Source organism: Bos indicus, chromosome 4 (assembly GCF_029378745.1).
Source record: "Bos indicus isolate NIAB-ARS_2022 breed Sahiwal x Tharparkar chromosome 4, NIAB-ARS_B.indTharparkar_mat_pri_1.0, whole genome shotgun sequence".
Taxonomy (NCBI): Eukaryota; Metazoa; Chordata; class Mammalia; order Artiodactyla; family Bovidae; genus Bos; species Bos indicus.
In genome coordinates this window covers 114,195,519-114,209,879 of record NC_091763.1, presented here as the reverse complement: position 1 = coordinate 114,209,879, position 14,361 = coordinate 114,195,519, and the positions used below count along the sequence as shown (strand labels likewise).

At 46.5% G+C, this 14,361-nt stretch overlaps 1 protein-coding gene across 2 annotated transcripts in view; it reads right to left on the bottom strand.

Moving 5' to 3' along the window:
- NUB1 (negative regulator of ubiquitin like proteins 1) overlaps positions 1–13,632 on the bottom strand; it is a 36,884-nt gene extending 23,252 nt beyond the window's left edge. Inside the window, exons 1-5 of one of the 2 annotated variants that reach the window (XM_019959351.2) lie at positions 13,493–13,632; positions 10,126–10,243; positions 2,884–3,051; positions 1,138–1,196; positions 82–152 (exon numbers count right to left, since the gene is read on the bottom strand). In XM_019959351.2, coding sequence (XP_019814910.2) covers positions 82–152; positions 1,138–1,196; positions 2,884–3,051; positions 10,126–10,243; positions 13,493–13,563 — 487 coding nt within the window. In that variant the 5' untranslated portion in view covers positions 13,564–13,632. Of the gene's footprint in view, positions 1–81; positions 153–1,137; positions 1,197–2,883; positions 3,052–10,125; positions 10,244–13,374 lie in introns of both variants that reach the window. The other variant, XM_019959352.2, reaches the window with a different exon arrangement.
- Positions 13,633–14,361: the final 729 nt, after the last annotated feature.

Genomic DNA, 14,361 nt, shown 5'->3' with positions numbered 1-14,361 from the left:
AGTGAAGAGGAAAAAGATACAAAGTCAGTATTTCTCTAGTAACTTGATTTTAAAAATTCTGCATACTGTGCTGTAACATACCTAGTTGAAGTTGTTTCTTATTTATGACAATTTTGATGTAATTTTCTTGAAATCCAAAGGTTTCCGCTATTCTGTAAAATAAACCAGAGAACTATAGATAACCCAATTTGTTATGTATTATCCACTAAACAGATTTTTACCGTGACAGCTATTTTAGACATTCTTCTCAGAAACACCCTGTATTACAAATTTCTGATGCACAAACATTACTTCAGATAGAGCGAGCTTACTAGATGGCTATTTGAAACTGTGTCAGAGACCATATCCTTTTGTAAACTATCTGTTTTACTGCTTGGTTCCTCGTGAAGCACAGACCATGGGTGCTGTGTATCCGTTTGAACAGGAGGGCCCTAGCTGCAGGAGAGAATACCCATCCCCGACACCTCCTGTGGTCTCCCTGCAGGAGCCCCTAACGGGGCAGTTGTTCATACAATCTTCCACTCACTATGTGCTGAGTGGACGAGGTTTCCTGAACCCAGCTCTAACAGCCCTGATACAGACCAAAGAAGAAAATGTGGAAAATCAGCTGGGGAAACACAGACTACCTAGCCCTGGAGGCAATCAAAACACTTACCACTGAGAAATGTTCAAGGATATCAAACAACTGACCAGGTCTCAAAAGTCAGATTTTCACTGGAATGTGACAGGCCAGTATTTTTTTTCTTTTTACAGATGGGCCAACAGCCTGAAACTGGCCAAACTACTTCACTGAACATCACAGCAAGCCACTGGTGCATTAAGGCATAAAATTCAAAACTAATGATCTGGCCAGTATCAGGCTGCCTCCTATCTCTATCACTTACTGATTCAAACATGGACCAAGCACACACATCCAGGGTTCCCACCTGCTCTCAAGTCACACTGTGAGTAAAGGAGACTGGTCCAAGTCCTGGCTTTGCCCTAAAATGCCAGTGAGCCTGAACAAGCCCTTCAGCCTCAAAGCCTCAGTTTCCCCTCCACTGTGAGACGAGGCTCACATCTGCCTCACGGGAAGGACCAAACGAGCAGGTGTAAGGGAGCTGAGCGCCCCTGGGCCACAGGCACACGGATACTTACTTAGACCTCAGTTCTCTGCCAGTGATGTGCAGGTGGGTCTCCAACAAGTTTTTCCTATCCTGTATAAAAATAAAGACAAAACGCACTTGAACTTGACACTTTTGGGAACTGTTACCCTGCCTATAAAACCAGACAAGTTGATATCAGACGATGTAAAAACACGCAGGTCTCTCTGGGTAAGGACTAAAAGAACACGTGCCTGGCAGGAAGCTACTGAACAAAACCTGCCCGTGACCCAGCAGTCCTCGCGGGGGCAGCAGTGTGGCCCACAGGCCGGGCTTCCGCCTCTGGGGGCAGGTCTGCTGGGAGAGGGGCAGGTCCTGTTCTGCTCCAGGGCGCTGCCTCTGCTCCATGAGGACCCACCCACAACCTCGGCGCCAGGACCACCTCGGCGCGCACCCACCGCAGCCACCGAGAAGGGAGCGGCAGGACAGCTTTTGGCACCTCTCCTTCCCCGACGGCTGGGCTTCAGAAGGAAACATGGACTCACTGGGGCCACCAAGGACGAGACCGTGCAAATCACCTGCTCGGATCCCACACTCACCAATCAGCTTTCTGATCGGTGGTCTGCTGTCCTGGGCACTTGGTACTGGCAGCTGCTGCTAGGTCACTTCAGTCGTGTCCGACTCTGTGTGACCCCACAGAGAGGAGTCTGTACATACACACTGCCTTTTAAACTCATGAACTGGCATTCTGAGGTAGATACATATATAAGGTCCTTTTTCTCATCAAGTTCTTTATTCTTCCTAGAAATTTTTAACAGCTTTATAGGGATGTAACTTGCATATCTTAAAGTTTCCTGTTTAAAGTATAAGAGTCGATGGTTTCTGGTGTGTTTACAGAGAGCATTTTCGCTACCTCCTCACCAAACATGCCCTATCCTCCTACTCCCTCCCGCTTCCCACCCCAGACAACCATAAACTATGTTCTTTCTCTATGGATTTGCCTATTCTAGATATTTCATATAAATGGAACTACACAGTATGTGGTCTTTTGTGTCTGGCTTCTTTCTAAACGTTTCTGAGTGTCGCAGCATATCAGTACTTTGCTCCTTTCATGGCTGAGTAACTCACTTTATGGGGGCACCCCATTTGTCCACCAGCAGGCATTAGGGCTGTTTCCACTGTAGGCCACTGTGAACAGAGTTTTTGTACAGTTTTCACTTCTCTTGAAGTAAAACAGCTGGGTCACAGGGTAATCCTGATACACACTTATTTTCATTTCTTCTGAGAATAACGAACCCTTCTCAGTCCTACGGGGCAGCCCCCTCTGGGTGCCCTGCCTCCGTGACACTTCTGGACTTCAACTCCTGAGGACGTGCCCGGGACACAAGGTGGCTCCATGCACGGCAGCCCCGCCTGGGCACTCAGCTGACCGTGCTCTGGCTCCACCAGCAAAGAAAAAGAAAGATGAATTCCTGTGTGATGTGTCCTACTGCCTACAGTTTCAGAAAACCTGAAGTAATCTTTTATTCCCCATTTTTGCTAAACGATTGTTCAAACTCTAGAAAAGGCAAGACTGTGATGCATAGCTCTGTGATGCCTGGAGCCCAGACTACCTTGTAGATGCTCCAGTTTTAAGAATCCATAAAATTAACTTTTAGGTTTATTAATGTTCAATATGTAAAGCAACTTAAAAGAATTTTATCTTTGGATTGCAACTTCAAAAAGAACTCATTATTTCTTTAATCACATCACTAAGGTAACTGAGCATGAATACCTTTGTAAATCTGGGGAACCTACTCACTTTTTTTAACCGTGCAGGTAGAAAGACTTCGATTGTGGCAATCCCCGTCGTTTTGTAGTGCTCGTTTCCTGTGCCACGCTCGACTGCTTTGCAACGTATTTCTTCCATTATCTCTTCTACTTCATTTTCACAACATTCTAGCTTGTCAGAGTACTTCTTAGCAAGGTCCTATGAAGAAAAATTGAAGAAAAAAAAAAACCCCACAGATCAATACAGTACTAACTCAAAGAAAAGCGAAACACACAGCGGTGCACACGAGAACCTAAGGCGAGCACACCGACGAGCAGCGTTCAGCCCTGTGACAGTGAGATCCAGACAGGGGCTTGACATCTTGAGAGGCACAGAGTTTAGAGGATCCAGGAAAAAATTAAAACGAAGGGTAGGAAAACAGGCTCCCTAGAGAAAGTGAAAATAGTTGGGATTACGCTGGGGGAAAAGAAAGGCAGGCGGCAACTCATGTGACTGCAGTACACGTCAGTACGAGAGTGCCTTAAGGAGCACTGAGCCGTTCACCACCGCGGAGTGCGGGCAAACATCTTACCGTTCACCAGCACAGAGTGCAGGCAAACGTCAGTACGAGAGTGCCTTAAGGAGCACTGAACCATTCACCACTGCACAGTGCGGGCAAAAAACAAAAACAGAACAGCTTCTATCTTTTCTAATTTGTGAGAACAACTCAGCTTAGATGATGGTCTAAGTATGTATTTCTAATAAGGGAGATGTTCTTGATATATAAAAGTTACAAAGCAGATCAGAATATCTTTTTTAAAAATTCATATAAACCTATTTATAATACAATCACATAGGAAATGACTGGAAGAAAACACCAATATTGGTGATATGTATAATGTATTTTTGAAAACACACTATCATTTTTGTAGTTAATTATATACATACAGCTTTTTTCAAGAGTATACATTATTTTTAATCTCTGGAAAACACAGAAGCCTTTTCAATAAAAATACTTCAAAAAAACTTTCTATAATTCTCTAGAAAACATAAACATAATTACCTTGTGAAGGTTTTTTTTTACCCCTTCTGACACCAATCAATTCTGACACCAACTGGATATCCTACAATTCAACTCTGTCACGAATGATGGAGTTACTGAATCAGAGGCAGACGCCACAGGCTAAGGGCTCAATCCCACAGGCCTGCCCTCGTTTCAGGCAGCAGGTAAGCAGGTCCCCAGGTTGCCCACACTTCTGTCTGACTGGGCTCACAGCTGAGGGCTCCTACAAGCCCCGCCCCTTTAGGTTTGGCAATTTGCTAGAACAAACACCACAGAACTCAGGAAAATGCTCCCCTTATTTTTATAATTCATTATAAAGAGAAGGAATGGACACCCAGATGGAGGTGCACGCATGGCAGAGCCCGGAAGGGTCCCGACAGGACCAGAGGACTCTGCTGCCTGTGCTGTGCTCCTCTCTGGCCAACGGACGCATCTGCCCATCTGGAAGCCCACGATCTGTCACTTCAGGGTTTTCAGAGGCTCTATTATACGGACATGACTGACTGAATCACTGACCACTGCTGACCAGTGGGATCTCCTGTGCCCTCTGGCCTCCCCAGAGGCTGGAGCAGGGTGGGGCTGAAAGTTCCATGCTTCTGATAACAGTTTGGTCCTGCAGGCAAGGAGCCCATCCTGAAAGCCCCCAGCACCTTTGTGCTGTGCTTAGTCGCTCAGTCACGTGAGCTCAGACTCCTTGTGACCTCATGACTGTAGCCCGCCAGGCTCCTCTGTCCATAGGGATTCTCCAGGCAAGAACACTCGAGTGGTACCCTCCTCCAGGGGATCTTCTTCCCAAACCCAGGGATGGAACCAAGGTCTCCTGCACTACAGGCAGATTTTATGCCCGCTGAGATACCACAGAAGCCCATTAACATCAGTACTTACATCTAATAAACATCAGCCAGGTACTGGACACATATTCTCTCAGACACTCACAGCAACCTAATCATGGAGGTACCACGGCCCCCGTTTCATAAGTGATGAGAGTGGGACCAGAGATCTCCCGCAACTCGCTGAGGCCCACAGGCAGCAGCAGAGCTGCGCCTGCACACCTTGACCTCAGAGCCCAGGCTCCCTCCTCTGATCGGAGCCCAGCTAAGCAACCAGGGAGTTCCCTCTGGGCAGGAGAGCACAGGCCGGGTCACCAGGGTACCTGTGCTTGCCTGACTCAACGGGGGTAATTTTCCCGTGGGACAGAGGGCCTTCTCGAGGATGCTAATTATAGCCCTAATAAAACAGATTTCGCTTTCAATTATGAGCTGTCTTCAAGTGCACTGGCTCCCACATGTCAGCATTTCCTTACCCCTCAGCCTTTAAGTGGTCAGGGTCTGTTAAAGATATTTATATGAGAGGAAAGGCAAATTTAAAGGAATCCTTCAGTGAATCCTTTTCTAAATTAGAAAATAAAAAAAACTGAACAGGAGCAATCAACATTTGACATCTCCAACCCCTCTAAATCTCTACTCTCTGCCAGTCGGCTTCCACACGGACATTCTGAAGTTCCTATCAAAATCGTTCAGTGTCTCCACCTCACCAAGCCCCTTCCTCAATTACCTGAACTTGACCTGTCAGCAGCCGTGGACACAGCGGACTCTCCAGCCTCCTCATTTGGTTTCTACACCCTCTCCTCCTTCCTTCCACCTCGACTGCTCCTTCGCTGCCCGTTCCACTTGGCTCCTGTCATCTCTCCAAACTCTAAACACTGAAGTGACCCAGGACTCAGCCTTCACACAACTTTCCTTCCTCTACTTGTTTGCTTAGTGATGTCAGCCAGGCTCACCGCTTCAAGCCACACCTCTACACCACCAACTCGCTCCAGAACACCTCTGGCTGATACCTCGACCTTGAACTCTCAGACTTGTTTTGCCCAAAACTAAGCACTTGGTCTGGTGATGGAAGTAAAGTCCGATGCTGTAAAAAGCAATACTGCATAGGAACCTGGAATGTTAGGTCCACGAATCAGGGTAAATTGGAAGTGGTCGAACAGGAGATGGCAAGAGTGAACGTCGACATTTTAGGAATCAGTGAACTAAGATGGACGGGAATGGGTGAATTTAACTCAGATGACCATTATATCTACTACTGTGGGCAAGAATCCCTTAGAAGAAATGGAGTAGCCATCATAGTCAACAAGAGTCCGAAATGCAGTACTTGGATGCCATCTCAAAAACAAAAGAATGATCTCTGTTCATTTCCAAGGCAAACCATTCAATACCACAGTAATCCAAGTCTATGCCCCAACCAGTAACGCTGAAGAAGCTGAAGTTGAACGGTTCTATGAAGACCTACAAGACCTTTTAGAACTAACACCCAAAAAAGATGTCCTTTTCATTTTTGGGACTGGAATGCAAAAGTAGAAGTCAAGAGATACCTGGAGTAACAGGCAAATTTGGCTTTGGAATACGGAATGAAGCACGGCAAAGGCTAACAGAGTTTTGCCAAGAGAATACACTGGTCATAGCAAACACCCTCTTCCAACAACACAAGAGAAGACTCTACACATGGACATCACCAGATGGTCAACACCGAAATCAGACTGATTATATTCTTTGCAGCCAAAGATGGAGAAGCTCTATACAGTTAGCAAAAACAAGACCGGGAGCTGACTGTGGCTCAGATCATGAACTCCTTATTGCCAAATTCAGACTGAAATTGAAGAAAGTAGGGAAATCCACCAGACTATTCAGGTATGATCTAAATCAAATCCCTTACAGTTATACAGTGGAAGTGACACACAGATTCAAGGGATCAGATCTGATACATAGAGGGCCTGACAGGAAGCAGTGATCAAGACCATCCCCAAGAAAAACAAATGCAAAAAGGCAAAATGGTTGTCTGAGGAGGCCTTACAAATAGCTGTGAAAAGAAGAGAAGCGAAAGGCAAAGGAGAAAAGGAAAGATATACCCATTTGAATGCAGAGTTCTAAAGACTAGCCAGGAGAGATAAGAAAGCCTTGCTCAGTGATCAATGCAAAGAAATAGCGGAAAACAATAGAATGGGATAGAGATCTCATCAAAAAAATTAATTCCCTGGTGGCTCAGACAGTAAAGCATCTGCCTACAACATGGGGGACCCAGGTTTAACCCCTGGGTCGGGAACATCCTCTGGAGAAGGAAATGGCAACCCACTCCAGTACTCTTGCCTGGAAAATCCCATGGACAGAGGAGCATGGCAGCTATAGTCCATGGGCTTGCAAAGAGTCGGACTCCACTGAGCGACTTCACTTTCACTTCCAAGAAACTTAAGAGATACCAAGAGAACATTTCATGCAAAGATGGGCACAATAAAAGACAGAAATGGTACGGATCTAACAGAAGCAGAAGGTATTAAGAAGAGATGGCAAGAATACACAGAAGAGCTATACAAAAATTATCTTCATGACCTGGATAACCACAATAGTGTGATCACTGACCTAGAGCCAGACATCCTGGAATGTGAAGTCAAGTGGGCCTTAGGAAGCATCACTACAAACAAAGCTAGTGGAGGGGATGGAATTCCAGTTGAGCTATTCCAAATCCTGAAAGATGATGCTGTGAAACTGCTGCATTCAATATGCCAGCAAATTTGGAAAACTCAGCAGTGGCCACAGGACTGGAAAAGGTCAGTTTTCATTCTAATTCCAAAGAAAGGCAATGCCAAACAATGTTCAAACTACCGCACAATTGGACTCATCTCACACACTAGCAACATAATGCTCAAAATTCTCCAAGCCAGGCTTTAGCAATATGTGAACCGAGAACTCTCAGATGTTCAAGCTGGATTTAGAAAAGCCAGAGGAACCAGAGATCAACATGCCAACACCTACTGTACCATCAAAAAAGCAATAGAGTTCCAGAAAAACATCTACTTTTGCTTTATTGACTATGCCAAAGCCTTTGACCCGCAGACCATAACAAACTGTGGAAAATTCTTAAAGAGATGGGAATATCAGACCACCTTACCTGACTCCTGAGAAATCTGTATGCAGGTCAAGAAGCAACAGTTAGAACTGGACATGGAACAACAGATTGGTTCCAAATTGGGAAAGGAGTACATCAAGGCTGTATATTGTCACCCTGTTTATTTAACTTGTATGCAAAGTATATCATGCAAAATGCCAGGCTGGATGAAGCACAAGCTGGAATCAAGACTGCTGGGAGAAATAGCAATTACCTCAGATATGCAGATGACATCATCCTTATGGCAGAAAGTGAAGAAGAACTAAAGAGCCTCTTGATGAAAGTGAAAGAGGAGAGTGAAAAACCTGGCTTAAAACTCAACATTCAGAAAACTAAGATCATGACATCTGGTCCCATCACTTCACGGCAAATAGATGGAGAAACAGTGGAAACAGTGACAGACTTTACTGTTTTGGGCTCCAAAATCATTGCAGATGGTGATTGCAGCTATGAAATTAAAAGACGCTTGCTCCTTGGAAGAAACCTTATGACCAACCTAGAAAGCATATTAAAAAGCAAAGACGTTACTTTGCCAACAAAGGTCCGTCTAGTCAAAGCTATGGTTTTTCCAGTAGTCGTGTATGGATGTGGGAGCTGGAAAGAAAGCTGAGTGCTGAAGAATTGATGGTTTTGAACTGTGGTGTTGGAGAAGACTCTTGAGAGTCCCTTGGACTGCAAGGAGATCCAGTCAGTCAATTCTAAAGGAAATCAGTCCTGAATATTCATTGGAAGGACTGATGCTGAAGCTGAAACTCCAATACTCTGGCCGCCTGATTCGAAGAGCTGACTCATTGGAAAAGACCCTGATGCTGGGAAAGATCGAAGGTGGGAGGAGAAGGGGACGATAGAGGATGAGATGGTCAGATGGCATCACCGACTCGATGGACAGGAGTTTGAGCAAGCTCTGGGCATTGGTGATGGACAGGGAAGCCTGGTGTGCTGCAGTCCATGGGGTTGCAAAGAGTCGGACACAACTGAGCGACTGACTTGAAATGAGTGCTTGGTCTTCCTCCCCACCTCCTTTGGGCTGTCCTACTTCAGTTTATGGCAATTGTACTCCACCAGGAGCTCAGGCCCAACCTGGGTGAGTCAACCCTCTTCCCTCTCTCATTCTCCACATCCAATCTGCCTGCAAAACCTGCTGGCTCTCCTTGGAAACATATCCAGAGTCCAATCACTTCTTGCTACGTCCACGGTGACTCTCCTGGTACCAAACCACTGCTGTTTCTAAATTAGCATACTGCAGCAGCAGCTGATGGGTTTCCCTTCTTCTCTTGCCCCTTTTATCAGCCTCACCACTCGGGAATTCCAAGGGTGTTAGGAGCTCTGTGCCAGGAGCTGGGGACAGAAGTCACAGCCCCACCTAGTTCCCAAGCCAAGAGATTGTATGTAACAAGCAAATTCAGAAGAAAAGGTCTGCAAAGAGGTTTGCAAAAACTGAAAAACAAAAAACAAAAAACGGGAGTCCTGTAAGGAACAGGAGAGAGAGAACTCCAAGACCCTGACACAGCAGTCACCTCCCAAGCGCATCACTGTGTCACGGCACAGGATGACGCGATGCCCTCCTGACAACCCTTACTCCCTGACAGAGGTTACACTGTTTACCACAATACACTCAGACTGAGAAAACAAGAGGAGTATGTTCTAGGACATTCCAACACAGTGAGATTTTGCTCAGAAATTATTATAATGTTCTCAGCTTAGAAAGGCAAGCCAACCTCAATTTCTAGAAATTTCACTTAGGAAAAGTGAGGCCGTTTTTGATGAGACCATAAAAAACTGAGGTACAATTATTAGGAAAATGTAATTTGGAAAAATGAACAGATAGTCAATAGTGTAAACAAAGCTAGGGAGGGAAACAGTGTTCTGCAGCTGAGCACGCTAACCAGGAGGGCAGAGAATGGTCCGAACACCAGCCCGGAACACGCCACACACGAACCTTCTGCCTCTGGCACTGACCCCCCAGCAGGAACACCCAGATTAATAGTTCTATTACATGTATTACATTGTATTACATTGTATTACAGTATTATCTAATGCTTCACTGTGAAGCATTAGAAATGGCACATGCCAAAATCATCAGATAAACATTCTCATATAAATAAAATCTTCTTAAACAAAAATAAGCTTGCCAACTGCTAGTAAAATATGGAAACCTGTTTATCACCATTGTTTCTGGTTATGCCGAAAGCCTACCTGTTTGTGCCTGGCAATTTGTGGTGACTTCAGAATCTTACTTACCAAGGAGACTTACAACACTGCTAATTAACAACATCTTAAAAGAGAAATACCTTCAATGCCAAGCCAACTTCTTTATTTTCATCTGTATATGGAGGTTTCCAAAGTTGGATTTTGTCTTCCCTTAAAAATTGGGTCAATTTTGATTGGAGATATTTCTTTTGTGCCATCCTTGAAAGCAAAACAGTATATCAATGATACTCCGCACTACATTTCAAAGTGTCGCATAAGTTACCCAACACACTGTTGGGTAAGCAAGAGGTCTCCTCCATTCCTCCCTGTCCAGTTTAAAGTACTTTAGACTAGGTTTTAACTAGCTCCAAACTTCTCTAAAAGATATGTATATTACATGCAAACTGAAATATGTATCATATATCCAATTATATATGTTACATAAGAATACATGTTTCAAAGTTGCTAATATGTAGTAACTAAGTAATTTTTCTATTTCTTGGGTGTGTTGTGTGTTTTAGATAGCTACTGCTACTGACTGCTAAGTCGTTTCAGTCGTGTCCGACTCTGTGCAACCCCATAGACGGCAGTCCACCAGGCTCCCCCGTCCCTGGGATTCTCCAGGCAAGAACACTGGAGTGGGTTGCCATTTCCTTCTCCAAGGCATGAAAGTGAAAAGTGAAAGTGAAGTCGCTCAGTCGTGTCCGACTCTTAGCAACCTCATAAACCGCAGCCCACCAGGCTCATCCGTCCATGGGATTTTTCCAGGCAAGAGTACTGGAGTGGCTAAGTCATCTCCAAATCCTTTGCAACTCCATGGACAGAGGAGCCCACCAGGCTCCTCTGTCCGTGGGACTTCCCAAGCTAGAACACTGGAGTGGGTTGCCATTTCCTTCTCCAGGGGAACCTTCTCGACCCAGGGATTGAACCCACATCTCCTGCATTGGCAGGCAGATTCTTTATCACTTAGCCACCAGGGAAGCCCCTTCTATTTCTTAACCTGCTATCACTCTCTAAGGGGAAAGATAAAATAAGAAAGATAAATCCTTACAGTAGCAAACTTAAACAACTCAACACAGTGGCTCTGTGGGAAAGAATTTACCAACATACAGTGGCTCTGTATGTTGGCTATTTTAACACAAAAGAGCAATCACCCTGGCAGGTAAATATGAAGAAAAGCTAGCTTGAACCATGAACTATCAATAATATACATTTTCTATATCTGAAATTTTACAATTGAAAATTTAGGGATTTTTCTGGTGGTCCAGAGTTATGACTCTGTGCTTCCAATGCAGGGGGGCTGGGTTCCATCCCTGGTCAGGGAACCAGAGCCCACATGCCCCACAAAGTATCTGAATGCCACAACTAAGGCCTGGGCCCACCAAAATAAACAAATATATTTAAAAATAATAGAATTAAGTTAAAAATTTAGTGTTTACAGTGCTAGAAAAGTTTTGCATGATATTTTCTGATAGAAGCATAAAAGCAGATCTACACGTCCTATTCAAATCAATACTGGCTGGTCATCATTCTACACATGAAAAACCACAGCCCAAGTTTGTAAAATGACTCGCTCAAGGATGAAAGATTAGGCAGCACCATAACTAGTCCTGGGACCTGTGCCCACAACACTGGATCACTGCATTCTACCGTCTCTCACAAAGTCCCTGTTGTTTCTCTATCCTGGGCTCACACAGTAGCGGAGTCTTTCCCGCCTCCTTCACTAGCACTAGCACCTCAAAGGTGGGCGAGGCTGCCAGACAGCGAAACAGCCGATGGGGCCGTGCAGCCAAGTCACACGAGCAGTGAGCAAAGTCAAAGGTTGTTAGCCCCTGAAGGACAGAGACGTGTTCCAGAGAGTGGAAAAGTAGGTAAGATTTAACATAACCTACATGAGCAACTTTCTTTTTCCTATTCAGGGCCTGTATGCCACACTCCTCAAAACTCAATTCACCTGATTTCTAAATCAAGTTTGACAACTTAAGTGTATTCTGTAAGTAAGTACTTTAAAAAGAAAGTTCAAATCCACTTTATATCAATTTGGGGGCAAGAAAGAGGGTAATCAGGATAGGGGGGAGAAGGGAAAAAGGAGAAAACACATCAAAGAGGGGGATGTGTGCATTCAGGTAACCTAAGAAAGAATCCCAGATTTTCAAGCACTAATAAACCGCTTCTCACACATAAAATTGGACTGTAGTCTGCCAGGCCCCTCTGTCCATGTAATTTTCCAGGCAGGAATACTGGAGTGGGTTGCCATTTCCTTCTTCAGGGGATCTTTCCGACCCAGGGATCAAACCCACATCTCCTGCGCCTCCTGCACCGGCAGGCAGATTCTTTACCACAGAACCGCAGGGGAAGTCCCGCTCACAAATGTTCAGAAATTCGCAATTAAGTATCACTTGTGAGCGGGTGGTAACCATTTCAAGGGCCATTCAGGGAAGCCAAGCTATTTTAGAAGGCTGAATGCACAGCCCTCTGTAATCCAAGTAACTACCAAGCGGAAGTCTCAAAGAATTTCCTAAACCTAGTGTGTAGTTCACACTCCACCCACCAGCAAATACACAACAAGAAGGGTCTCTAGTCCACCACTTAATGTTTGAAAAAAAGATTAAACCATTGTCTTGAAACTTACAAAACTTCACTCATGGGCAACAGAAAAAAACGAAGATATGTATTTTAACTCAAATCAAAAGGGGAAATGGTTTAATAAATCAGTTTTCAATGTTAACTGGAAAACTGAAAGTTTCAGGCGTGCCACACAATGTTCGGTGTCACAGCCCCCGTCAAAAAGCAGAAATTCATTAATACCCTTGCTCTAAACCGAAAGTGAAAGGGCATAAATCATTCCTGTAACATTTCACTTTCATTTTTAAAACAAATCGATCTACGCTGCCTTTATCCAGAGGTTTTCAAACATATACAAACACACACATACTTATTCAAAATACACTACTTTTTCTCTTAGACTATTACAAGAATCCTCTATTAAAAAATAGAGTGTGGGAAGACGTTGAGAAACATACAGAATCAGATCGTCACGGCTGGAGAAAATAAACCGCGTTTTCTCATTAAACAGCAAAGAAAATCTGTCTTTGATAGCACATAAATCCCAAATGGCATATTTGGAAAAACAACGTTACGACTCAAGCTTTTTGTATGGCTAGTGAGTAATTTTAACATCTACACATGTTTCTCTGCCTCCCTCCAAAAACATTTCAATCTTTGGTTTTAAATACCCACCACCCACGTCAGTCCAGAGCAAACCCAGGGCCGGGCGAAGGGCCCGGCGCGTCCAGAAGCCCCGACCCGCCGCCCCCGGTCCCGGCCGAGCCTCCGCGCAGGACGCCCACCTCCCGCCGCTGCCCGGGCGGGGTCGGCGTCGGGGTCACGCCCAGGGGGATCTGGGGCGCCGGGCAGCTCCACTGACACCCGGGTCAAAGACCAGACGCTCGGCCGCCAACTCCTCACCTGCGCCACAGCCGCTCCAGCCGCGACCCGCCGAGTGCCCGGATGCGGCTGCGGCCGCCGTTTATTTTCATTCCGGGTGAGGCCGGCCACGCCCCCGCCGCCGAGGCCGCCGCCGCTGCCGCCGGGCCGCCCCGCCCCGCCCCCGCGCGGCCGAGAAGCAGGGGTGTGGGCGGGGCTAAGAGGGGGCCGAGCGGAGTTGTGGGTAGGCTGTGGGCGGGGCTAAGGCAGGAGAGCGGGACACGGATGGGGCGCAGCTGGGGCGAGGGGCGGGGCGAGGGGGGCGAGGCGGAAGGGCGGGGCAAGGATGGGGCGGGGCTGGGGTGAGGGGCGGGGCTATGGGCGGGGCTAGAGCCGGGGAGCGGGGGGGATCCGATGTGGGCGGGGCGGAGGGGAGGCCGAGAAGGACCCTGGGCGCTGACCGCCCGGGGCACTTGCCGGGGGTTGGAGGCGGGGCTGGCGGGAAGACTCAGCCCGCAACCCTGGGGACCGGGGGCCGTGCCCCTGAGGACCAAGCCGGTGTTGGGCGGGACCGCTGGCCGGCCCAGTTTACCTGACTTCTGAGGAAATTGAGCTTGACTTCATTCCTTCAGAATCCTCGAAAGAGGCCAGAGCACCTTGCAACAAGCCCCTTCTCCCCCACGGCGGGAAAGTCTGGACTTAAGTGCAGCTGGGTCCGCCCCCGCCCTCCCACTCCCATCCCACCCCCGGACTGGGCCTAACGTGATGACCCCTCTAAAAGTCCAGCTTTTCATCCCTCCGTGCATCACCCGGCCCTGGCCTCTGCTTTGGTGAACTTCCCGGCCCCTTGCCCTCGTACTCTGCTGGTTTTGCTGGCCCTACTGACCCTGTCTCCACATGCTATTGCTGAC